The 25,642-nt window shown below is 44.8% G+C and overlaps 1 protein-coding gene across 1 annotated transcript; it reads right to left on the reverse strand.

Moving 5' to 3' along the window:
* SCN3B (sodium voltage-gated channel beta subunit 3) lies at positions 1 to 25,642 on the reverse strand. Its single transcript, XM_007091192.3, has 6 exons — positions 25,477 to 25,642; positions 24,955 to 25,036; positions 19,292 to 19,455; positions 16,210 to 16,435; positions 11,984 to 12,122; positions 1 to 231 (listed from the first exon to the last, which is right to left on the reverse strand). Exons 2-6 carry the CDS (start codon positions 25,007 to 25,009, stop codon positions 168 to 170), a joined length of 648 nt encoding a protein of 215 aa, XP_007091254.1. The 5' UTR covers positions 25,010 to 25,036; positions 25,477 to 25,642; the 3' UTR covers positions 1 to 167.

Genomic DNA, 25,642 nt, shown 5'->3' on the forward strand with positions numbered 1-25,642 from the left:
TATCGACTTTAAGAAGTACCCCGGGGGTGGGAACTCTGGGTAGGGTAGAAATCTACGGGGTCAAATTTAAAGTCACTTGGGTGTGGGTGACCAAGTCACTTGTACAAGCTGCCATCCTTATCCACCTTCGCCTGCCCTTCCCTGTACATCACCTCAGTCACACCCTTCTATTCCTCCACTGGTACCGCAGAGTTCTCTTTGTTCTCTGATGGGATGGCAAGGTAGTCAGACCTGGAGGAGGGCAGATGGGGGGAGAGAATCAATACTTTAGTACCCAGGGGTGGGAACACAAGAAAAGGGAAAGAACAAGGGCACAGGAACAAGGACATCTATAGAATAGCTCTGCGTTTCCTTCTTCCTGTGTGTCCCAAGAGAAAACTAGAATGGTCCTTTCATAGGGAACTAGAATAATAGGCGTTTTTATTTTTTCCCTCCACTAGCAGTGTGTGAATCTTCCCATTTATCCACATGGGTCTCGGGACTTCTTATTGTTAGATTAAAATGTTGGCCAAACTGATGGATGTGAAATTATATTTTATAGTTGCTTTAATATTTATTTCCCTGATCACTGCTGATGTACATTTTTCATAAGATTATAGGCTACTTGGATTACTGCTTCTGTAATTAGACTGTTCATTTGCTTTGGCAGCTTTCCTTCTAAGATGTCTCTCTCATGGATTTTTCTTTGATGGTTTTGTGTCTTGAAAATAATCTTCTCCCAGTCTGTGGTTTCTCTCTAACCTTTGTTTATGGATTCTTGTAATGAACAAAAGATTTTTAGATATAGTGTCATGAAAATTATCCATTTTTCCTCTCTGTGTGTAATGAAGATACTGTCTTCTATTCCCTTAATAGAATTTTCAAGTTTTACGTTTTATCTCATCTCTACATCCACTTACAACTTATTTTTGTTTACTGTGAGAGATGGGGACTCTTACTTTCTTTTCCATATGGATAAGGAATTGTCCTTCTACCATATATTGGAGAGTTCATTCTTCCCGAAGCGATTGTGGTGCCACTTCTGTCATATATTATATAAAATTGTATGTACACATTTATCTATTTGGGGGCTCTCTGTTTTATTCTCTTTGTGCTGTATGCTTAAGACAGTATCAACAAATTCTTTAATTTCTCTATAAGAAATCTACATATCTGATAGGAAAAGTCCTACCAGCCACCTTCCTTAAGTATTGTTCTTTTTTTGAAATAGGCAAACTATGGCTCGTGAACTAAGAACAGTTGTAAGGGTTACGAACAAAGAAGAGAAACCAAAGAACAATATACAACAGAGACCCTGTGTAGCCTGCAAAGCCTAAAATATTCACTATCTGGCCATCGCTTGGTTTAGACTAGTTTTGGCCCTTTGCTCTTCCATGTGACTTTTAAGATCAGCTAATTGAGTTCCTTGAACAATCTAATGGGTATTTTGATTGAAATGCCATTGAATTTGCAGACTAATTTAGGAGACAGTTGCCGTGTTTACAACAGCGAGCTTTTATTCTCCATTTATTTAGGTCTTAAGTCTTTCAGTAAAGTTTTGTGCTTTTCTCCTCAAAGGTCTTGCACGTTTTTATCAAATGTATTCCCAGGTACTGGAGACTGTTTGTTGCTACTGTAACGGAAATGTTTTCCAATGTTTTCAATATTTAAATGTTTTTCTAAATTTTTGTGGCTGGAACCATAGGTGGTTTTTATACTTTTATGTTGTGATTTGTATCAACAGTCTTGTGGAACATTCTCACTCACTCTAATGGTTTGTCTGTAGATTCCATTGTACTTTCTATGTAGGTGGTAGAGGGGGTCATGGAAAGGATGTGGCTGCCAGGTGACCTGTAAGCTGGACCCCAGCAATCAGGGGCTCCCCCTTCCACTTTCCTTGGGGTGTCCCTTCCAGTGCCTTCCCCACTGCCAGAAGCTGCCCCAAGGCCACATCTTAGGACACGGATGTAGTGTTAAGACTATCTGGACAATATACATGTCCGAACCCAGCTAAGGCCTCTCTACATAAACCTCTAAGATTCTGGCAGGCTTATCTTGTGGCTGCCCTAGAAAAGCCTTCCGTTCGCACCCTGGCTCACTCAGCCTGCCAGCTCCCAATCCGGGGTGGCCTGTGTCTTCCTTCAGTCTCTCCCTGCCTTCCGTGTATGGGGGCAGGTTTCAGGTGACAGCCGGGGAGCTCCATAGGAGGTTTCAAACCAACAGTAGATAATTATACTGGGTGTGAATCATGATTCTTTAGTTTCTTCCCTTACAATTGTTACTCTTTTTTCCCCCTTTGTATTTACTTAGTACACTACCCACAAACTGCAATATAATATTAATAGAAGCAGGGAGACGTGTCTAATATTATAACACAGATGGTATTTGCTGGAGGTTATCTCAGTGGCTGCCATTTATCACTTTAAAGATGATTGGTGTTTGATTTTTTTTTTTAATGTTTATTTTTGAGAGAGAGAGACAGAGCGTGAGCAGGGGAGGGGCAGAGAGAGGGGGAGACACATTATCCAAAGCATGTTCCAGGCTCTGAGCTGTCAGCACAGAGCCCCATGCAGGGCTCGAACTCACAAACTATGAGATCATGACCTGAGCTGAAGTTGGAAACTCAACCAACTGAGCCACCCAAGCAACCCTGATTGGTGTTTACATTTAATATTTATCCTGCTCAGGACATGCGTGCTTCCTGAATCTGAGAAGTCATGCTCTGTTTAGCCATTGTATCTCCGAATATTGTTTCTCCTCCATTTTCTCTATTCTATTCTTTTTTTTTAATCTTTAATTTTATTTTTTTTAATTTACATCCAAATTAGTTAGCATATAGTGCAACAGTGATTTCAGAAGTAGATTCCTTAATGCCCCTTACCCATTTAGCCCATCCCCCCCACACACACCCTCTGTTAGGTGTTACCCATTTAGCCCATCCCCCCTCCAATAGCCCTCTGTTTGTTCTCCATATTTGAGTCTCTTATATTTTGTCCCCCTCTCTGTTTTAATATTATTTTTGCTTCCCTTCCCTTGTGTTCATCTGTTCTGTGTCTTAAAGTCCTCATATGAGTGAAGTCATATGATATTTGTCTTTCTCTGACTAATTTTGCTTAGCATAATACCCTCCAGTTCCATCCACGTAATTGCAAATGGCAAGATTTCATTCTTTTTGATTGCCGAGTAATACTCCATTGTATATGTATACCACATCTTCTTTATCCATTCATCCATTGATAGACATTTGGGCTCCTTCCATACTTTGGCTATTGTGGATAGTGCTGTTATAAACATTGGGGTGCATGTGTCCCTTCGAAACAGCACATCCGTATCCCTTGGATAAATACCTAGTAGTGCAATTGCTGGGTCGTAGGGTAGTTCTAATTTTAGTTTTTTGGGGAACCTCCATACTGTTTTCCAGAGTGGCTGCACCAGCTTGCATTGCCACCAACAATGCAAAAGAGATCCTCTTTCTCCACATCCTCACCAACATCTGTTGTTGCCTGAGTTGTTCATGTTAGCCATTCGGACAGGTGTGAGGTGGTATCTCATTGTGGTTTTGATTTGTATTTCCCTGGTGATGAGTGATGTTGAGGATTTTTTCCTGTGTCGGTTGGCCATCTGGATGTCTTTTTTGGAGAAGTGTCTATTCGTGACTTTTGCCCATTTCTTCACTGGATTATTTTTTTGGGTGTTGAGTTGTAAGTTCTTTATAGATTTTGGATACTAACCCTTTATATGATATGTCATTTGCAAACATCTTCTCCCATTCTGTCAGTTGCCTTTTAGTTTTGCTGATTGTTTCCTTCGCTGTGCAGAAGCTTTTTATTTTGATGAGGTTCCAGTAGTTCATTTTTGCTTTTGTTTCCCTTGCCTCCAGAGACATGTTGAATAAGAAGTTGCTGCGGCCAAGATCAAAGAGGTTTTTGCCTGCTTTCTCCTCGGATTTTGATGGCTTCCTGTCTTACATTTAGGTCTTTCATCCATTTTGCATTTATTTTTGTGCATGGTGTAAGAAAGTGGGCCAGGTTCATTTTTCTACATGTCGCTGTCCAGTTTTCCCAGCACCACTTACTGAGGAGACTGTCTTTTTTCCATTGGATATTCTTTCCTGCTTTGTCAAAGATTAGTTGGCCATACGTTTGTGAGTCTATTTCTGGGTTCTCTGTTCTGTTCCATTGATCTGCGTGTCTGTTTTTGTGCCAGTACCACACTGTCTTGATGATTACAGCTTTGTAGTGTAGCTTGAAGTCCGGGATTGTGATGCCTCCTGCTTTGGTTTTCTTTTTCAAGATTGCTTTGGCTGTTCGGGTTTTTTTTCTGATTCCAAACAAATCTTAGGGTTATTTCTTCTAGCTCTATGAAGAATGCTGGTGTTATTTTGATAGGGATCGCATTGAATACGTAGATTGCTTTGGGTAGTATTGACATTTTAACAATATTTGTTCTTCCTATCCAGGAGCATGGAATCTTTTTCCATTTTTTTTGTATGTCTTCTTCAATTTCTTTCATAAGCTTTTTATAGTTTTCAGTGTATAGATTTTTCACCTCTTTGGTTAGATTTATTCCTAGGTATTTTATGGTTTTTGGTGCAAGTATAAATGGGATCAATTCCTTCATTTCTCTTTCTGTTGCTTCATTGTTGGTGTATAGGAATGCAACTGATATCTGTGCAATGATTTTATATCTTGCAACTTTGCTGAATTCATCAATCAGTTCTAGCAGGTTTTTGGTGGAATCTTTTGGGTTTTCCATATAGAGTATCATGTCATCTGTGAAGACTGAAAGTTTGACCTCCTCCTGGCTGGTTTGGATGCCTTTTATTTCTTTGTGTTGTCTTATTGCAGAGGCTAAGACTTCCAATACTATGTTGAATAACAGGGACAAGAGTGGACATCCCTGCCTTGTTCCTGACCTTAAGGGGAAAGCTCTCAGTTTTTCCCCATTGAGGATGACATTAGCGTTGGGTCTTTCTTATATGGTTTTTATGATCTTGAGGTAGGATCCTTCTATCCCTACTTTCTTGAGGGTTTTTATCAAGAAAGGATGGTGTATTTTGTCAAATGCTTTCTCTGCATCTATTGAGAGGATCATATGGTTCTTGTCCTTTCTTTTATTGATGTGATGAATCACATTGATTGTTTTGTGGATATTGAACCAGCCCTGCATCCCGGGTATAAAACCCACTTGGATGTGGTGAATAATTTTTTTAATGTATTGGTGGATCTGGTTGGCGAATATCTTGCTGAGGATTTTTGCATCCATGTTCATCAGAGAAATTGGTCTATAGTTCACCCTTTTAGCAGGGTCTCTGGTTTTGGAATCAAGGTAATGCTGGCTTCATAGAAAGAGTTTGGAAGTTTTCCTTCCATTTCTATTTTTTGGAACAGCTTCAAGAGAATGGGTGTTAACTCTTCCTTAAATGTTTGGTAGAATTCCCCTGGAAAGTCATCTGGCCCTGGACTCTTCTTTTTTGGGAGATTTTTGATTACTAATTCAATTTCCTTACTGGTTATGGGTCTGTTCAAATTTTCTATTTCTTCCTGTTTCAGTTTTGGTAGTGTATATGTTTCTAGGAGTTTATCCATTTCTTCCATATTGCCCATTTTATTGGCATATAATTGCTCATAATATTCTCTTATTATTTTTATTTCTGCTGTGTTGGTTGCAATCTCTCCTCTTTCACTCTTTTTTTTTCTTTTAATGTTTATTCATTTTTGAGAGAGAGACAGAGCATGAGTGGGGGAGGGGCAGAGAGCGAGGGAGACACAGAATGTGAAGCAGACTCCAGGCTCCGAGCTGTCAGCACAGAGCCCAAAGCGGGGCTTGAACTCACGGATGGACCACAAGATCATGACCTGAGCCAAAGTCGGACGCTCAACCAACTGAGACACCCAGGCGCCCCAATCTCCTCTTTCATTCTTGATTTTATTTATTTGGGTCCTTTCTTTTTTCTTTTTGATCAAATTGGCTAATGGTTTATCAATTTTGTTAATTCTTTCAAAGAACCAGCTTCTGGTTTCATTGATCTGTTCTACTGGTTTTTTTTTTTGGTTTTGATAGCATTAATTTCTGCTCTGATCTTTATTATTTCCTGCCTTCTGCTGTTTTGGGGTTTTATTTGCTGTTCTTTTTCCAGCTCTTTAAGGTGTAAGGTTAGGTTGTGTATCTGAGATCTTTCTTCCTTCTTTAGGAAGGCCTGGATTGCTATAAACTTTCCTCGTATGACTGCCTTTGCTGCATCCCAGAGGTTTTGGGTTGTGGTGTTATCATTTTCATTGGTTTCATGAACTTTTTAATTTCCTCTTTAACTTCTTGGTTAGCTCATTCATTCTTTAGTAGGATGTTCTTTAGTCTCCAAGTGTTTCTTACCTTTCCAAATTTTTTCCTGTGGTTGATTTCGAGTTTCATAGCATTGTGGTCTGAAAATATGCATGGTATGATCTCAGTCTTTCTGTACTTGTTGAGGGCTGTTGAGACCCAGTATGTGGTCTGTTCTGGAGAACGCTCCATGTGCACTGGAGAAGAATGTATATTCTGCTGCTTTAGGATGAAATGTTCTGAATATATCTGTTAAATCCATCTGGTCCAGTGTGTCATTCAAAGCCATTGTTTCTTTGTTGATTTTTTGATTAGATGATCTGTCTACTGCTGTGAGTGGGGTATTGAAGTCCCTTACTATTATGGTATTACTACCAATGAGTTTCTTTATGTTTGTGATTAATTGATTTATATATTTGGGTGTTTCCACATTTGGTGCATAAATGTTAACAATTGTTAGGTCTTCTTGGTGGATAGACCCTTTAATTATGATATAATTATCATAATTCTTAATTATGATAATTAATAATAATATAAATTATAATTAATTATCATAATGATATAATGCCCTTCTTCATCTCTTGATACAGTCCTTATTTTAAAGTCTAGATTGCCCGATGTAAGTATGGCTACTCTGGTTTCTTTTGTTGACCGTTAGCATGATAGATGGTTCTCCATCCCCTTACTTTCAATCTGAAGGTGTCATTAGGTCTAAAGTGGGTCTCTTACAAACAGCATATAGATAGATCTTGTTTTCTTATCCATTCTGTTACCCTAGGTCTTTTGATTGGAGCATGGACTCATTGATGTTTAGAGTGAGTACTGAAAGATATGAATTTATTGCCATTATGTTGCTTGTAGAGTTGGAGTTTCTGGTGGTGTTCGCTGGTCCTTTCTAGTCTTTGTTGCTTTTGGTCTTTATTATTATTATTTTTTTCATCTTTTCTCCCCTCAGAGAGTTCCCCTTAAAATTTCTTGTAGATGGGGCACCTGGGTGGCACCTGGGTGGCTTAGCCAGTTAGGCGGCTGACTTTGACTCAGGTCATGATCTTGCAGTCCATGAGTTGAAGCCCCCACATCGGGCTCCGTGCTGACAGCTTGGAGCCTGGAGCCTGCTTAGAAATCTGTGTCTCCCTCTCTCTCTGCCCCTCCCCCATTCACACCCTGTCTCTCTCTGCCTTTCAAAAATGAATAACAGTTAAAAAAATTTTTTTAATTTCTTGCAGGGCTGGTTTAGTGATCACAAACTCCTTTAATTTTTGTTTGTCTGGGAAACATTTTACCTCTCTTTCTATTTTGAATGACGGCCTTGCTGGATAAAGAATTCTTGGCTGCATATTTTTCTGATTCAGCACATGGAATATATCCTGCTACTCCTTTCTGGCCTGCCAAGTTTCTGTGGATAGGTCTGCTGCAAACCTGATCTGTCTTCCCTTGTAGGTTAAGGACTTTATTTTCCCTTGCTGCTTTCATGATTCTCTCCTTGCCTGAATATTTTGTGAATTTGACTATGATATGTCTTGTTGATGGTTGGTTTTTGTTGAATCTAATGGGAGTCCTATGTGCTTCCTGAATTTTAATGTTTGTGTCTTTCCCCAGGTTAGGAAAGTTTTTCTCTATGATTTGCTCACGTAATCCTTCTACCCCTATTTCTCTCTCTTCCTCTTCTGGGACCTCTATGATTTTGATGATGTTCCTTTTTAATGAGTCACTGATTTCTCTAATTCTTAAATCGTGCTCTTTTGCCTTAATCTCCCTCCTTTTTTCTGCTTCATTATTCTCCATAAGTTTGTCCTCTATATTGCTGATTCTCTGTTCTGCCTCATCCATTCTTGCTGCCGTGGCCTCCATTCACAACTGCAGCTCAGTTATAACATTTTTTATTTCATCCTGACTAGCTTTTACTTCTTTTATCTCAGCAGAAAGGGATTCTAATCTATTTTCGACTCCCGCTAGTATTCTTATTATCCTGATTCTAAATTCTGGTTCAGACATCTTGCTTGTATCTGTGTTGGTTAATTCCCTGGCTGTTGTTTCTTCCTGCCCTTTCTTTTGGGGTGAATTCCTTCATTTCATCATTTTGGAGGGAGAAAAGGAATTAATGAGGTAAAATAAAAATTAAAAAATTAAAAACAAACACACACACAAAATCGGGTAAATGATGCTAGATCTAGATCCTAGGTGTGTTTTGGTCTGGATGTTAAAAGGGGCTTGACAGATTAGAGAAAAAAGAGGAAAGAAAAAAAAAAAGGAAATCATTTGAAAATTTGAAAAAATTAATACACTGAAGTAGACTAAAATGAAATGATGGAAGTAAAATAGAATTTGAAAAAATTTACACAAAAGTAAAAAATATAGGCAGCTCTTCCTGCCCATGGGTCCTGTCCCCATGCCTTAATAAAATCATCTTTGGGGCACCTGGGTGGCTCAGTTGGTTAGGTGGCCGACTTCGGCCCAGGTCATGATCTCGCAGTCCATGGGTTCAAGGCCCGCGTTGGGCTCTGTGCTGACAGTGCACAGAGCCTGAAGCCTGTTTCAGATTCTGTGTCTCCCTCTCTCTGACCCTCCCCTGTTCATGCTCTGTCTCTCTCTGTCTCAAAAATAAATAAAAAACGTTAAAAAAATTAATTAAAAAAAATCATCTTTTTCACACCAAAAAAAGTAAATATAGTAGAAAAAAATTGAAAAATATTTTTAATAAAAATTGAAAATAAAGATGAATTTTTTTCTCTTTCTGTATTCAAGAAAAAGAAAAGAAACGAAAAAGAAAAAAAAAAGAAAACTGAATAGATGGACTGGCAAACAGCCAGTGGAACAAAAATACGACTGAAATTACTTCATTTTCCCTTAGAAGTCAAACTATGAAGCCCTTTATAGTCCATAAACTAAGCTGGCGGAGAGATTGGTGTTCCTGTAGCTCGAGGTTGGCCCAGTTGGGCGGGGCTTAGTGTAATGGCTCCGTTCTCCACTAGATGGCGGTGCTTAGCTTACTGGGGCAGATCTTTGTGGCGCTTGTAGGTGCGTATGCGCGTGCGCGGGAGCGATGCCATGGCATCACCCAGCCACCCGGTCTCTAGTATCTGAATTCTGTTCTCCCCGATCAGCAATCGCACACCCGTCCTTTGTCTTTGGATTCCATCTACTTCCCGCTTTTACACGGTTCGTGACCAAGCCCCAGGCAGCACCACCCTCCCGAGTTTTGCCTTAGACGCGGCTGTGTTTCCCGACTCCTTACTTCTGAGGGACTGCGGCTTTAGCCCTTTCTGCAGAGGGTCTCACTGAGCAATGGCCAGGTGCCGGCCGCACCCGGGAACATTTGCGGGACCGTGCTGCTGCTGACACCCAGAGACTGCGCCCAGAGACTGCGGCCTCTGTCCTCTCTCCGCATGCAAAAGCAGCTCCCTGCCCTCCGTGGCTTCTGTCTCCCCCAGTTCACCTCTCCGCACCGGGTACCTGCTGAATTCTGTGGTTCAGGTTGTGCAAACTGTTGTGTTAATCCTCAGATCAGTTTTCTAGGTGTGCAGGATGGGTTAGTGTTGGTCTGGCTGTGTCTCAGGGACGCGAGGCACACAAAAAACTTCCATGCTGTTCCGCCATCTTGGCTCCTCTCCCCCTTCTCTGTTCTATTCTAAGAGATATTCTCATTTTCTTTCTTCATGTTTCAGTCTGATATTCCAGCCTTTTATATCTCTGTGCTTCATTCTCTATAACTTCCTTACCTTTGTTTCCAGCGTGTCTGTTATCTACTGTTCTGGTGAACCAATCCATCAAGTTTTAAAATTTATTGACTTTATTTTTCATTTCCAGATTTTAAGCTTCCAATTTAAAATCTGCCTGTTCTTTTTTTCTTCGCAACTTATTCTGTTCTTAGGCTTTTGGTTCCTCTTTTAATTGCTTTCACTCTTTTTAAAAAACTTTTTTTAAATGTTTATTTATTTTTGAGAGAGAAAGAGACAGAGTGCAGAGCGTGAGTGGGGGAGAGCGGAGAGAGAGGGAGACACAGAATCCAAAGCAGGGTCTAGGCTCCGAGCTGTCAACGCAGAGCCCAATGTGGATGGGGCTCGAGCTCATGGACTGTGAGATCATGACCTCAGCCAAAGTCAGACACTTAACCAACTGAACCACCCAGGTGCCCCTTGCTTTCACTCTTTTAAATAAACTTATTTTCTAACTTCTACCAGGTCCTTTTTGTGTCTGAAGTTCCTGGGATGTAATCTTGCCATTTGTTACTTCTCTTGCTTGTGCTGGATTGTTTGCTGCTGTGTCTTTTAGCTTTGGATCAGATTGTGAAATCAGATTCAGCAATGCTTTATGTAGGGAATCCTGTTAAGCCTCAGCTGTGGGGTAGGTCCCTTCAGAATGGTTTTTCATTTGCTTCTACGTGGTGATCGCTGTCTGAGGATTAATCTTTTAATTGACTTTCTCAGCTTGAAGCTTTCTGGATCATGTAAGTAGTATAAAATTTAAATCCCAAACATTGTGAGAGTGGGCTTGCGGTTACTAATTCTCAAGAATCTTTTAGGTTTCTACTTGGGAGTCAGGCCAAGATGGATATGTTTCCTTGGCTTTGCCCTAGGCGGGTGGACTGATTTTCTGATCTGTCCTTTGCATGTGTTGTAGCTCTTTGAGGATCCGGGCTCTGCTGGGGGCCTCGGGCCACATGGTCCGGGGCACACTCTCCCAGGTTCAGTTTTCTCATCCATAAAGTGGGTATATGACTCTATTTTCTGTGCAGGCCCCATTGTAGACACTTCCTGTCCAAGAGTGGGCACTTCCTGTCAGAGCACTAAAACCCAAGCACCCTAGGTTCCGCCAGGAATGACAGCCTCCCTTGTATATCAATACTTTCTAACCTTGTATCAGTTGTAATTTTTACTTGCCTGGGATCATAGATATCATGCAAAATATCGAACATTTTTAGGTGATAATAGTCTACAGCTTTTAGGTTATCCCCTCGGCCATGTTGCCAGCCTTGTAAATCTATGAGAGTTCTGTTTTTTCTTCTCCCCAAATAACAGGCCAGAGGGGCCCCCTGGGCCCTCAGACCCCATCTTTTTCTCAGATGTGCTCACTCCCGAGTGACTAGGGCCTTGGTGAAAATGGCCGAGGTGCAGTCTGGACATTGGAGGATGAGAGCCTCTACTCCGCGTATCCAATTGCTGCCAGGCTCCAGGGGCAAGAACATGTGGCTCGGAGCTCCTTAGCTGATAAAAGGCAGGGCCCAGATGGCCCGATGAGCTCCACAGTGTACAACAAACAGCTGAGCGCGACAGAGAGGGCACGGACTTTCGGAACAGAGAGGTAAATCCCAGCCTCTCCGTTCATCATCCGCATGGCCTCAGCAAGCCACACAACCCTCTGTAAGCCCGCTTCATAAAATGGTCATAATAATGCTAATTTCATGGGATTGTGATGGTAGCTATGGGCTTTCCATCAGTGGTTAAGAGTACAGGGTAAGAGTTAGCAGGCATGAATCCAGACCTTGCTTTGCCTCTTATCACGGTCCCGGGCACACTCTCCCAGGTTCGGTTTTCTTATCCGTAAAATGGGTATATGAACGCTGCCTACCTCAAAGGTGGTTGTGAGGCAAGTGGAGGAGTGTGTCAATCGCTCAGCACCTCGTCCGTGAGGGCGAACACTCTGAAGGTGCTAGCTACCATCACTTTGGCATCTTGGAACTTACGCGTTTTCTTGAGCTGCCTCTTCGGCCTTTGAGACCTTCCTGTAGCAATAGATCATTTCAACGAGCAGCCACAAGGTGAGGAAGACCAGGAGGATGTACATCATGATCTCTGAGACCACAGAGGTGAAGTCCTCTCCAGCTGCAAGGGGGACAGTGAGGCTCAGAACGTGCATGTGCGACAAACCCGGAACTGTCATTGGGTCGGAGATATAGGAGACCTTTTTTTTTTTTTTTTTTTTTTTTTTAAGTATGGCTTAAATTAGCCCTGGCTCTAAGGAACTTGAGAAGGTGTCAAAGAGATTCAATGACTCTGACTCTCCTGTCTGTCAGCTTCCTCGCTGACTTTTTTCAGGAGTGGGAGTGGGGGCGGGGATGGGGGTGAGAAAGAATGAGGAGTGGAGGGGAAAAGGGAGCCGTGGAAGGAATCCTGGAACGGGGTGAGATGGAAGAACCGGGTCCCAATTTTGTGTGGACAGTCACTTCCCTTATTGGAAACTCTCTTTCTTAACTTGTAAATTAAGGGTGACAGTTCACAACCTTACCCTACCTAGTGTATTCAGGAATATCCGGTGAGATGTGAAAGTCTACACACATGTGAGGGACAGGTCTAGTTCAACCACTGAGCATAGAGTGGCAGAGCGAGTGAGCATGGGAAACGTGTACGGGGCCAGTGCGGTCGGCCCACCCAGTGATCTGGGCATAGCCTCTACAAGTCTGGACTGGAAACAGGGTCCTTCCCAGTTCATCTTTCTTCCAGGCCATCCCAAACCCAAACAAAAATGAGTATTGGAGCATTCCACATATTACCCAGGCTTTCTGAAACACAAATCTGACCCTGCTATTTTCACGCTTTAAACCTTTCTGTGTTCCATCCCGCCCTCAGGATAAAGACCAGACCACGAACGTGGCAAGCAAGATTCACAATCCAGCCCTTTTCTCCTCATTTCCATTCAGTGGACCAGCAAAACTTCACTTCTCATTTACACTGTGGGCTCTTTGGGGATCTGTAGACGTTTATTCATCCCCATTTCCTCTTCCTCAATTGTATTGCACACCCCTCAGCTACCTCTGTCCCAACATCCCCTCCTGCTTTTCAGTGTCCCGACCATTCTTCCAGACTCCACCAAAGTCCCTTCCTCTGTGGAACCTTCTTCGGCCTCTCGTGCGGAGCTATTCATGTACTTCTCTGTGCACTTTTCTCATCCGCGCATTCTAATACCTCTCGGGTTGTGCTGTGATGTGTTTCTCTCTCTTCTCCACTGACGGTGTGCTTATTAAGAACATATTTCACTTATTTCTACATTATCAGCCTGTTGTCTAATCCTGGAATATTTGCAGTACTCAATAAGTATTTGTTGAGTGAATGAATGCAAATAAATATTGATCTTTGTTTCACAGCCAACCAGAATGACAATTAAAAGATGATATAAGGCAAAGGTCCTGGTCCACATCGTCCTTTCTAGTGGGAAAGAAGTTTGTAGCCACATTTCCTGTTGCTAACTGCTCCAGCAAATTAGATTCATGGTCCTTGGTTATTCATAGGCCCCAGTCATCCATCAGGCCTCACTGCTTAAAAGCACAGAATAGCCATAGCCATGACCTTCAGCTCAGAGAAGCAATCCAAAGCTTCCACGATCATCCAGGTTTCCTGACTGGAGCTGAAGGTCATAAATACAGCGTGCGGCACAGAAGAACGCCATGCACATAAAGTATCTTTTTTGTGGGCTGGGTAATACCTGATTTGTGATGTTCTTGGCTTAAAGCACGCTCTTTTTAAATGCAATAGCCCAGAAGTAGGAACACAGGAAGCTATCCATGCTCAGTATTTTTAGTCGCTTCTAGATCTCAGATTTCTGTCTTAGAGCCAGGAGGTCAGAGCTTAGGACAGGATACGTTCAGTTCGAGCCAAGAACTAGGGAGATTCTGTGGGACCACAGGACTGGAGGAGATGTAGCACGTTGCCTTGTGGTGGCGCCTGTCGCTCTGAGCCTTATGAAAGCAGATCTTGGCTGCGGGGAGGTGGGTATTCTCAGAGGCGGCCACGGGTCACAGAGGAAAAGAGAGAAAGAAAGAGAGGAAGGAAAGAAGGAAGGAAAAAAGGGGAGGGAAAAGAAGGGGGGGAGGAGAAAGGAAAAGATATGAAAAGAAGGAAAAGAAAGGAGTAGCAGAAAGAGGGATGGTGGTCGAAGGGAAAGAGGTACTGGAAATAGAGCTAGCCCGGTAGCCAAAAGATCTGGTCCGTAGGCCCGCGTCTGGCGCTAACTCGCTTCCTATCTCCGGGCAAGCGCCTCACCGATCTCCCCGCCGCAAAATGAGGGGCACCAGAGCTGCACCCTCCGATCAATCACCTGGGGGGTCATTTCTACTTACATACGCAAGACCTCACTCCAGGCCACAGAGCTCAGGCTCCTAAGAGCGGTAGGGAGACTGCTACACGCGAGGAAAGCCCCCTGGGCAATTCTGAGGCCTGCCTGCTCTTTGTTCAGAACCTCTGCAGGAAATGAGAGCCAAGCTTCCTTCCAGCCCTCACATCCCAAGAGGCTTTGTGGTTCTGATAACAAACTCGTCTTCCTTCTATTCTTACCCAAGCCTGGCTCTGGTGCCCCGGAGGCGGACAGGTTCAGCTTTGCCACACTTTCCACGGGCTGCGCCAGGGACTCTGGAGGCAAGAGCCTGAGAGAGACCGGCGGCGCCTTCCTAGTATCGGCGTCACCAGCCAACAGTTCCGGCAGTGACCAGTAGAGGGCGCCAGCCTCTTTTCCCCCGGGGAGGAGAGGTGTGTAAACAGAAGGGAAAATGGAACTTCAAAACAGAAAAATACCTTAGAGAGCTTCTAGCCCAACGCACGCGCTGTACACAAGAGGTGATGGGTTCAGAGAGGGAGAATGGCTTATCAGGTCTAAAAGCCAGTGGTCTGAGAGTGCTTCTGCACGTTCAAAAAAATTGACCTACCTTTCGTTTTAGTCATGTTGTCCACATCAGGACAAAATCATGACATCTCTTGCCCTGCCGTGCACTCTCAAGTTTGCTTCATGAATTCTATCGCAATAACAGGAGGAAAAAATGAGGAAGTTTGTGGCCTGGAAGTCGGGATTCTTGGGAATCCTAGGAAGAACGCTATCATGAATTTGACGTCTTATTTCATGCCCCGCACCTTTTACCTGCTCACCATCCTGCCTCTTGGGGCAGTGATAATGCTAAGAGTATGCTGGAAATAGATTGCCTGGGAACAGTCTAAGAAAAATGGAGCCATCACGTAGCCTGGATGAGAAGACACAAAAGGAGATGGCATATATCGGTCTTTTGACACATGAGGGAGTGTTTGCAAGCGGCTGGAAACCACAGTTTTCTGAGTCCCTTGAAACCAGAACAGAGCAGTGTGTGAGCACATTCTAACTTTACCCTCAAGATTCTGGACTGGATTAAAACAGAAACATTTGAATTGGGTTGATGGAAGGATCCCCCCACCTCCCACCCTCATAAGAAATTGGCTGTGGGAAATCTGAAGATTTTAAGCCAAAGACTAGAAAGTTTTTTTTCTTCCAGTTGAGAATGAGGTTTTGCACTGATAGATGCCAGGGGATGGGAAAGGGATTGCTTGTGTGGTCATTTTGGGGAAGACAGAAGACTTGGTTTAGAGCAGTGGTTCTCAAAGTGCGGTCCCAGGCAGCATGGGCATCTCCAGGCAATTTGTTAGACATGTAAACTCTCAGACTCTATCCACAGAAGCAGGAAGTCTGCATTTTAAGTCCTGCAGAGGATTTTGAGGCTTGCTGAAATTTGAGCACCACTGGTTCAGAGGTATGTATGGCTTCCACACAGGAGGGTTAGAAGACTTCTAGATAAGCTCATGAGATTTCCCCTGCCCATTGAGTCAGGGATTCAACACAGATCAGAGAAGAAGGTGTAGCTGAGTTGACAGTTTTAGGCTTCATGGAGGCTGACTTCTTTCTCTAAGGATGAGAAGTCAGGGGATCAGGGAACAGGTATTTCTCCCGTCATCTCTGAGCCTTTCTGCTTTGAGGAAAGGCACAGACAGGCAAGCTGTCAGGCAGTTTGCAGGAAGCTGGCCACTCAAGGAAGTTAAATCAATGGTGACATTTTTAGATGTCACCCCTCCAGGTATATGGGCTTTGCACTCTGCAGAGGTCTCATTTGTGTGGAAACCCACTGTCCTCCCTCCCCTAAGAGGAGGGCACCCCCGCGACCCTGCGTCCCAGCCTCACCCTCTTCGGTGACTCGGAGGGGGATCAGCCGTGTAGTCTTCACAAAGGGGCGATGTGCCTCAAAGGCGAACTCCCGGGACACGTTGCAGGTGTAGAGGCCAGAGTCATTCAGGGTGACGTTCAGCACGGTGATGGACACATCCTGCAAGTCCTTGCTCCCATTCCACTGCAGGCGCCCCTGGAAGGGGCTCTCCACCTCCTGCTGGCCGTTTCGATACTCATAGATCTGCAGGTAGAGAAGCAGAAGAGAGTAGGGCCAGGAGAGAAAACAGGGTAGGGGGGCCGGGATGGGGACAGGGCAGAGAAAAGGAGCAGAGTCGTGCATGGACAGGGGAGGGAGCGGGCAAAGTTGCAAGGAGATCCCAAGTTTGGGAGTGTGATGAGGAGGCTCAGGGGAGGGCAGGGAAGAGAGAGAGAGAGAGGCAGGGAAAGATGAGCAAAGGTAAACAGGTATCAGGGCGTATAGACACAGCAAAGGAAGACGCAGACAGGAGTAGACAGGAAGAAGGCTGGCAGGAAAAAAGAGGTACAGAGAAAGAGAACAAAAGAAGGTGAGTAAAGCAGATAGACCAGGAGGGGGAAACTGAAAGAAAGAATTGGAAGGAGACAGACAGAGCAAGAGAGTAAGCTGTGTCACGAGGGCAGCCAGTGGGAGAACAGAGCATAGAGACCGAGAGAGGCAGCTTCACGAGTCACGAAGACATCGTAAAGCCTTGGCCTCAAGACTGGACTCTCTGATCTGGTTGCCACTGAGGGGATGTGGTCAGTCTGGGCCAGGCCACAGGAAGGGGACCCTGGGCGCCAAAGTGTCATGGTTGAGCAGAGAGCTGCCAAAAGATATGCACACTTCAGGTTTTTCACTTTGGGCTGAATTATAACTGAAATGTGGTCTCGAAATTTCTTTTCTCAAGCACTTCCACCTTCTGGCACACCTTTTTATTCTCTACAGCTGTGCTGCCCATTCTAGTCTCCACTTGCCGTATGGAGACTACTCACGCTAACAATTAAATGACTAGAAAAAAAAACAACAAAAAAACAAATGACTAGATGGGGTGCTTGGGTGGCTCAGTCGGTTGGCCATCTGACCTCAGCTCGGGTCACGATATCACGGTTTGTGAGTTCGATCCCCGCGTCGGGCTCTGTGCTGACAGCTCAGAGCCTGGAGCCTGCTTCGGATTCTGTGTCTCCCTCTCTCTCTGCCCCTCCCCTACTTGCACTCTGTCTGTCTGTGTGTCTTTCTCTCTCAAAAATAAACATAACAAAATTAAAAAAAAAATTAAATGACTAGAAGTGAAAATGTAAAATTCACTTCCTCATTTGCACTAGCCACATTTCAAGGGTTCAGTGGCCACACGTGGCTAGTGGCTACTGTATTGGACAGCACAAATATGGAACATTTCCATTTTCACAGGAATTTCTAGCAGACAGCATCGCTTTGTCCACTACAATTTTTAAAGTTTCTTTTCCTCCTTCTGAGTCAGCTTCTACTCATTCTGGGCAGACGCGGAAGCAGAGTAGGTGGCTGACACACAACCAGGCCTGAGGCCAATGGGGGCCTTTGCATCGGGCCTAGACATCCAGATTCCTGTCCCCTGGGGACCGGCCTCAGTCACAGTCAACTCTGAGGGAAGCCCGAGATTTCAGGGAAATTTACTGGTTCCAGTTCTGGAACAAACACTTGATTGGAGCACTCAATTTCACCCTGCTATCGTCTCCATTAAGTCTTTGTACAGAAGAAACTCGCCTTCAAGAAGGTGAGATAGCTCAGTAAAAAGGGCTTTGTATCTGCTGTCAGACAACCTGGTTCGAATCTAAGGTCTCTTATTAACTTCTTTGGGCCTCCGTGTACCTCACTCACGTACGTATACCTTTTCTCTAGCAAACACGTGTATCATGCTTCCTATATTCCAGGGCTATTCTAAATGCCTTAAAAATGAAAGCTAATGGGGCGCCTGGGTGGCTCAGTCGGTTAAGCCTCCAACTTCAGCTCAGGTCACGATCTCGCGGTCCGTGAGTTCGAGCCCCGCGTCGGGCTCTGGGCTGATGGCTCGGAGCCCGGAGCCTGCTTCCGATTCTGTGTCTCCCTCTCTCTCTGCCCCTCCCCCGTTCATGCTCTGTCTCTCTCTGTCTCAAAAATAAATAAATGTTAAAGAAAAAAAATTAAAAAAAAAATGAAAGCTAACAACTTTGAAGGTAACAATTGTATGAGGTAGCTATGGTTTGCATCCCCATTTTAGAGATGAGGAAACGGAGGCACAGAGAGGTGAAGCCAGTTGTCATACGGCACAGAACTAACAAGCTGTAGAGTGGAGAATCAAACCCAGGCGGCGTGGGTTCCAGAGTCCGTGAAAGTGTGAATAAGGGTCATCCCCAAGGTGATATTCAAAGCATGTAACGGTACTGGCCGTGGCACGAACCAGGCCGAGCTGACACCAGCCACAGCACAGAGCGGAGTCTCGGAGGCGCCCCGTTCCGTCAGGATGATCCCGTAGTTGCGTGGGGGAGGTCTGGAGGTTCCCAGTGGGACCGATGATGGTGAGGCCGCTTGGGAAGCTTAGCACGGCGAGTGCCCATTATAGACCTATTCGAATAGTTCACTCACAGATGCGGCTGTACTGGGTATACCAGTTGAACATCAGCCTGGGTCATCCCTGCCATTCTTTTTTCACTGGGATTGCGAGATTTCAATGAGCTAACCTATGCTCTCCCATAGAATGAGGCTGAGTGTTATTTCCATCTTTCTACTAATTTAATCCGTCCGACGTGATGGTGCACAAGAGCCCGTGAAAGCACCTGCAAAGTGCCTTGTGGGGTGGCTAGCACACGGTAGACTCTACATGCCATTTCTCTCTTCTCCCCCTTCCCCCGCTGGTAACCAGGAATGCCTGCGGCTGGCCAAGTGCCCTTCCCATCACAGAGGCTGGGCTACACTAAGGCCGTCAGTTATCTGCTGGGGAGCTGTCAACGCTTTGAAAAGAAAGAGCCAGGGTTTGTCAGAGCCTCGTTCCCCAGACTCTCGGGAGCCAGGCACATAACAGCAGAGGCAAGCAAAAGAAAGGCCGGAGTCAGCAGCCAGACATACAAGGAAATCTTTACCGCCCTCGGGCCTGTAGAACCACTCCACCACCGTGGTGGCCTCCACCTCCTCTCTCTTCATGCAGGAGATGCAGCGCAGCTTCATGGGGTTGCCCTGAACGGCCTCCGTCTCCGAGGGCACTTCCACACACACAGGGAAGCAGACACTGACTGGAGAGGGGCCCAGTGACAGGGAAGGGACAGGGAGGTGTTGGGGAGGAGGGCACCAGGAGAGCGGCATTGGAGAACAAGAGGGAGGGAGAAGAGACAGAGAAGGAAGAATCATGAGACAAACCTGAAGATCGCATGTACCTGCGTGTACGTCTTCACCTGGGCTCCCCCAGGATGCGCGCTCAGAACAGGCAGGGCGTGGGCTGCAGGAGCCCCGGATGACTCTGAGTTGACTGAAAGCCTCCCGGGGTGCAGCCCTGAGCCCTGCCCTCAAAGACTTAGAGTCTCGGTGGGAAACCGGGGGCACACATACCCACCCATCCATGCACCCTTCATTCAACCACCATTCACCGAAATCTACTCTGTGCCAGGCCTGGTGCGAGGCTGACACAAAGATGAATAAAACACCAACCACACCCTGAAGGCATTTATAATCTAGCAGGGAACGCATACTTCTAAGTATCATCAAACGGGACCATGGCGAGTGCCATGCTGGTGACGTGTTCTGTTCCCAGAGGAGGGCCAGTTATTCCTGGTTGGGCTGGGGAGAGAGGAAGAGAAGGAAGATGAGGCAGGGGTCTAGAAAGGGAGCGGGGACCACGTTGTGAAGACCTTTGTGTGGCCTTCACAACATGAGGGGTCAGATGTTGGCAAGCCATGGAGAGATAATCATTGCGTCTGAATTTTATTTTAAAAAGTAGGTAATTCCGACGCTTGGTGGAGGCTGGAACAGCAGATGAGGAAGACGGTGAGCTGGCCACTGGGCTAGAGAGGATCTATATCTAGAGAGAACTGATCAGAAACACTTTCAATATGTGATGTGTTTGAAGTCTCGATTGTAAGCCTGGTTGAAAAGAAAAGAAAAGAAGGTGTGGTCTGTGTAAAAGTTTGGGAACGAATACAGGTGCAGAGAATGTGCACTGAGAAATCTGTGTGGCAGGCAGCTTTGAGGCACATTCATATTTAATGAGACATGGTAAAGATAGGTTAGTTCAGTGATGATGACTTCGAAAGTAGCATAGGAAGATGTACCAAGGAATGCACAGTTACAAATACAGAGGCAGGAAGAAAATGAATTTGGCAACTGAAGGCCTGTGTGTATCTACTCTTTAACCTCTGAGACTCAGTTTATTCATCAACAGAATGCTGAAAATAACATCTAATAGCATCATCATGGGAATTCTATGGAATGATCTATATGAATGTGCTTTGGACATACATCACCTGTTAATGTATTTTCTCCTTCATTTATCTGCCCACTTATTCAACAAATATATTGCGTGCTTATTGTATGCCAGGCACTGTTCTAGGCACTGACAATGCAACAGGGGACAAGACAGAAACCATTCCTGCTCTCATGGAGCCTGCATTCCAGAGGAGGGTGATAAAAATAAGAAACATGACATTGTAGTATGTACTAATGAGAAAAAGTAAAACAGAGTAGAGGCGCATGGGAACATCGGAGACAGCCTCACTGAGACGGTGACATCGAGCAGGCACTGAAGGAAAGAAATGAGGGCAAGAAAGGAGATATATGAATATCTCCATGGAAGTGTGCAAACAGAGGAAATAGCATTTCAAGGGTCCTAGGGTGGGAGTGTCTGTCGAAAGCAGAGCACAATGAAGCCCAGGGAACAAAGTGAGAAAGGAGACATAAGCCAGGGCCAGATCATGGCTGGTCTTGATTAGAACTTGGACTTCTGCTTGGAGTGACATGGGGACCATTGGAGTGTTCTGAGTGGAAGAATAACACGATTGGTACAAACTGACATGACCTGGCTATGTTGAGAATAAACGGAAGAGGTGACGAAGGACAATGTGGAAGCAAACAGGATAGTTAAGAGGCTGGTACACTGATCACATTGAGAGATGGCTCAGTGGTTTGGCTTGGATGAAGGCGGTAGCAGAGCTGCTGGGCTTTGAAAAAGAACAATTTGTTGGACCAACATCCTCGAATACGTGCCAGCTGATGTGCTTTAGTGAGCAAGTAGATGAATTGGTCTTAAATAGGAGCACATTTAGTTCATTTAAAGGAGGGAGGGCAAAATATATGCAATCAGGAGGATGGCTGTGGCTTGCACAGCAATCTCTCTTTTTCCTGAGTTGCTCCTGAGATGACAGCAACCCAGTGTACCATCAGAGAACAAGCACTACTGATTCCCTTCTCATGGCCAAAGTCCAGTTTCAAGGCATAAGAATTCTGCTCATGAAGTCCTGGATAGTACATTGCAAAATGGTCACAAAATTCTCTCCTGTCTCTTTGCTTGCCCTTTGCCATATGACGTGATGTTTCTTCCATCAAGAGGTGAAATCTGTTTCCCCACCCCATGAGTCTCTAGTACACCACTGCCTCTCTGTGAAATCCTCTAGATACCCAAGAAAAGGTCGTACATATGGTAGATATTCAATCCACATTGCTGACTGTAAATGATAAACTCCTGGAATAATCTTGGCCAAATCATTTGACTTCTGGTCTCTTCTCCAATTTCTATAGTAATAAATGAGGAAACTTATGAGAAGGTAGACTAGGTAGATATATTACTAATGATTATATTTAACTAAGGAATAGTATCAATCTATCATGAGGTGAAGAGTAATATGTGTTGAACCAACTCCTCTAATACCCTCAAATCTTTTTCTTCTTTGGCCATTACTAGCTTGCCCCTCCTGAGCTTGCTCTAGAATGCATTCCTTTGTGCTAAGATAATGCAGGCTTTTATTAGAATGTAAATATTTGCCAAAAGGGGTAATAAATGAAGTTATCTGTAGGCATTAACAACCTGAAATGATTTGTCTATCAGGTTAGCCAGTCACTTAGCAGAGCCTTGAAAAGAATGGGGTGCATGATGAGCTTCTGGGGGACGAGAGGAAAGCATCCCCAACAGAGCACACATGTGGGGGACTAGACCCAGAGAGGAAGAGCAGAGAAGACACTAGGGCCTGGATGGGGAGGGCAAAGGAAAGGCATGGCGGGAGGGGTGGGAGGGTGGTGGCTCTGAAGAGGGATGTGAGGACAGAGCCCATCCGGCAATCCTGCATAGCAGTACATGTGTTCATTAGAAGTGCCAGAACAAGCACTGGAAGACTGAAATCAGGAGACAAGAGCTCTCTGGCAAGTCCTTCCCCCTCCCTGAGCTCATTTTCTCACATCTAAACTGGAAGTAATATTACTTTCCCTAGCTACCCCCAAGGATTGATATGGTGACCAAAAAGAAGTAACAGATTGAAAAGTGCTTCGCAAACCATAAAGCACCAGGGAAGTGTAGGGTTTTTTTTAATTATTATTATATACTTTATTAAAGGAAATAAGGGAACTTTTTTTCAATATATGCAGAAAATAATACAATGGAAAATATTCTTTCCATTTATATTTGCATCATGTGATAAAGCAACTTGGGAAGGGAGAATGCATCTAGTCAAAGTGGTTTCCAGTCCTAGAATTACATTCAAATAAAATGAAATTGCATTTGTGAAATGAGGCCCTTCTCTTACATTTGATGACCAGGTTTCCTGAACCATCCCTCTTTCCTTCTGCAGCTTTTAAGCTTCATGAGCCAAAGAAGCTGAGAATGAGCACATGATGGGTGTGATGTGCATGCTTCTTCCAAAGGTTTTATTTTGGGGATGGGGTGGAAAGTGGAGGTGAGGAGAGGGGTGGATGCTACCAAGTCGAGCAATATTTTGTAAATATTTCCTTACTCTTCAGTCTTAGATGTTATCTGCCCCAACTTCCGACCTTTCCATGTGAGGAACCAGATACTCTAAGGTTGTTACATAGCAAGCTAATGGCACAGCTAAGACTCCAAGCCAGGCTTTATAAGTCCTAAAAAGGGCTTAGCATGTGGCACCCTCAACCCTTCCACTGGAATTCAGGCAGGGATGCTAAAAATTTAAATTAAGGTTTGGGAAGAAAAGCTCTGTAGAATCTCACCCCAGTCCTTCTCTGCAACTTTATCTTCCATTGATTTATCAATACTCTTTCTTTTCCAGCCAGACTAACCTCTCCTAAGGCTCATTTCCCTAGTCTTAGCCTCCCCTGAGGAAATCCTAGCCTTAAATCGTCAAGGCAGGTGAGATCATTGGCAACCCATTATGTCTGCTTCATCTTCAGGTCTAGTCACTCTACTGGGGATGGATGGTGATGAATCTGCCCTTGGGACTGGCATTACTCTCCCTCTTTGTCCTTCCCAGACTGTCTCATCAGGCATTTTGTTCAACATGAAGCTTGGCTCTGCTTTTGGTCACATGTAAAATCCAGATAATGCTGGCAGCCAATAAGTCCTGGAGGTTTAATAAAGTGATACTAAGGCAAAGAGGCAATTCCCATCAGCATATTTGCCACTGCACAAGTAGAATGAGTTTCATGCCAACCACGGGAGAATAAATCCCACACGCCTAGTTTCAATAAAGCAAGTGGGCACAATTATCCTGGTTATTGACTTTTAGCATAAAGGTAAAAGCATGTAAAAAGTAGAAATGTAGACGATCATGTGAAGCAATATATCAACTGAACAGCACCTGTATTTGACCTGAGGATCTAATCAGAGTCACCAAGAGAGGGATGCCTAGAACTATACAGCAATCACACACACGTGCGCATGCACACACACACACACACACACACACACACACACATCTTCACCAATCCATTCAGATGCCCATACTAACATGCTCAGACATACACTAACACACATTCAAACACTGAGGCATAAACGACACAGTAAAGCATTCTCTCAATCACATATACAGATGTTATCACGTAGACTCATTAGCTCTCTCTACACCCATGCAGGTACCCTACTCTGACACCACTCTGCTTAGCCTTAGTGTTGCAAGTGAAGGTCTTCCTTATTTGGAGGGAGAAGGTCACCTTATTTCCTCACAGCAAACAAGAACCTATTCGTTTTTGAAAGCAAAAAACATAGCTCCCCAAACACCAAAGCACCTTAGCTTCACATGTTCATGAAAAAGAATAAAGATGCAATGCCCAGGTGCCTATTTATCAAAGACGTAGCTGCAAATGGCTGAAGCCTATTTTCCTTATTAAAATTAAATAAATGGCTCAACAACGTGTTTTCATTCTCAAAATGCATGCATTTAGCTTTTTAAAAAAATACGTGGGAATTAATTTGAAGACCCAATGATTTTTCATTGAAAAATGAAAGGTAAATGCAACCGAGATTTTTCATAATGAACGTGACTGCATTCCCTTTCAACAAAAGGAAAAGGGAAAAAATACTTTGGAATTAATCGGAAACAGGAGGAGGGGTGGAAAACCCACTAGGGTGGTTCTGGAATATAACAGCAGGGGAGTGAGGTGTTTTTCCAGTCTCAAAATCCCAGCTGTCATGTAACCCTTATGGATCTCCATGTCTGGCAGACATGCATAGAGAGAAGCCAACCAAGGCTCCTTTTGTTACAAACGACATCAATTAGTGTTATTATTGTTGGCATTATTACTGTTATCTGCATCTCGCATGGCAGGGTGCTGGTACTTACCCCAGAAGATGAGCACGAGGGAAACCAGGGGAAACAATCTGTTGAAGGCAGGCATCTTTTCTCTGGCGGGTGGCTTCTGGGGCTAAACAGAGAGATTCCCTCGGTCAAGAACTCGCCCTCTCAGATACTTTCGAGGAAACCCTTTGGGACGAACTGCCCCAAGGGGGCGACTTTCGGACTGAAATAAGGGCCAAGCGCCGGCGACTGGGGAGGCTTTCAGGGGTTTTCGAGCCGGGCGGGGGTTTCAGCTCCAAACCACCCTAGTGCACCGCCCCAGTTCGAGGGAGCCGATCAGCAGCTTCGCGCGCTCTCCCCGGAGCCCGTTGCTGGGATCCGGCTCAGCACCACGGACAGTACCTTCCCCGCCCACCCCGGAACTTCACAAATTCCAGTTGCTCAGCTGCTTCTCGGGTTTGCGCCTCGGTGACAGCTCAGCTCGGAGGCGAGCAGCACGGCTGGCTCTAGGCGGCTGGCTCTAGGCAGCTGGGCTGTCGAAGGGGTCCATGTTGATCCACCTCTCACCTCCCCTGGGAACAGCTACGCTCCGACCAGGATCCACCAAGACCCGGGAGCTTCGGCTTCATCAGCCTGCACCGGCTTCTCCAGCTGGGCGTGCCACCCACACCCAAAGCCACCGGGGCCTCCCGTCTGAGCTCCAAAATTCGTTCCACCTCGGTCCCGTCCACGC

The sequence above is a fragment of the Panthera tigris genome, chromosome D1 (genome assembly GCF_018350195.1).
Source record: "Panthera tigris isolate Pti1 chromosome D1, P.tigris_Pti1_mat1.1, whole genome shotgun sequence".
In the NCBI taxonomy this organism is placed as follows: Eukaryota; Metazoa; Chordata; class Mammalia; order Carnivora; family Felidae; genus Panthera; species Panthera tigris.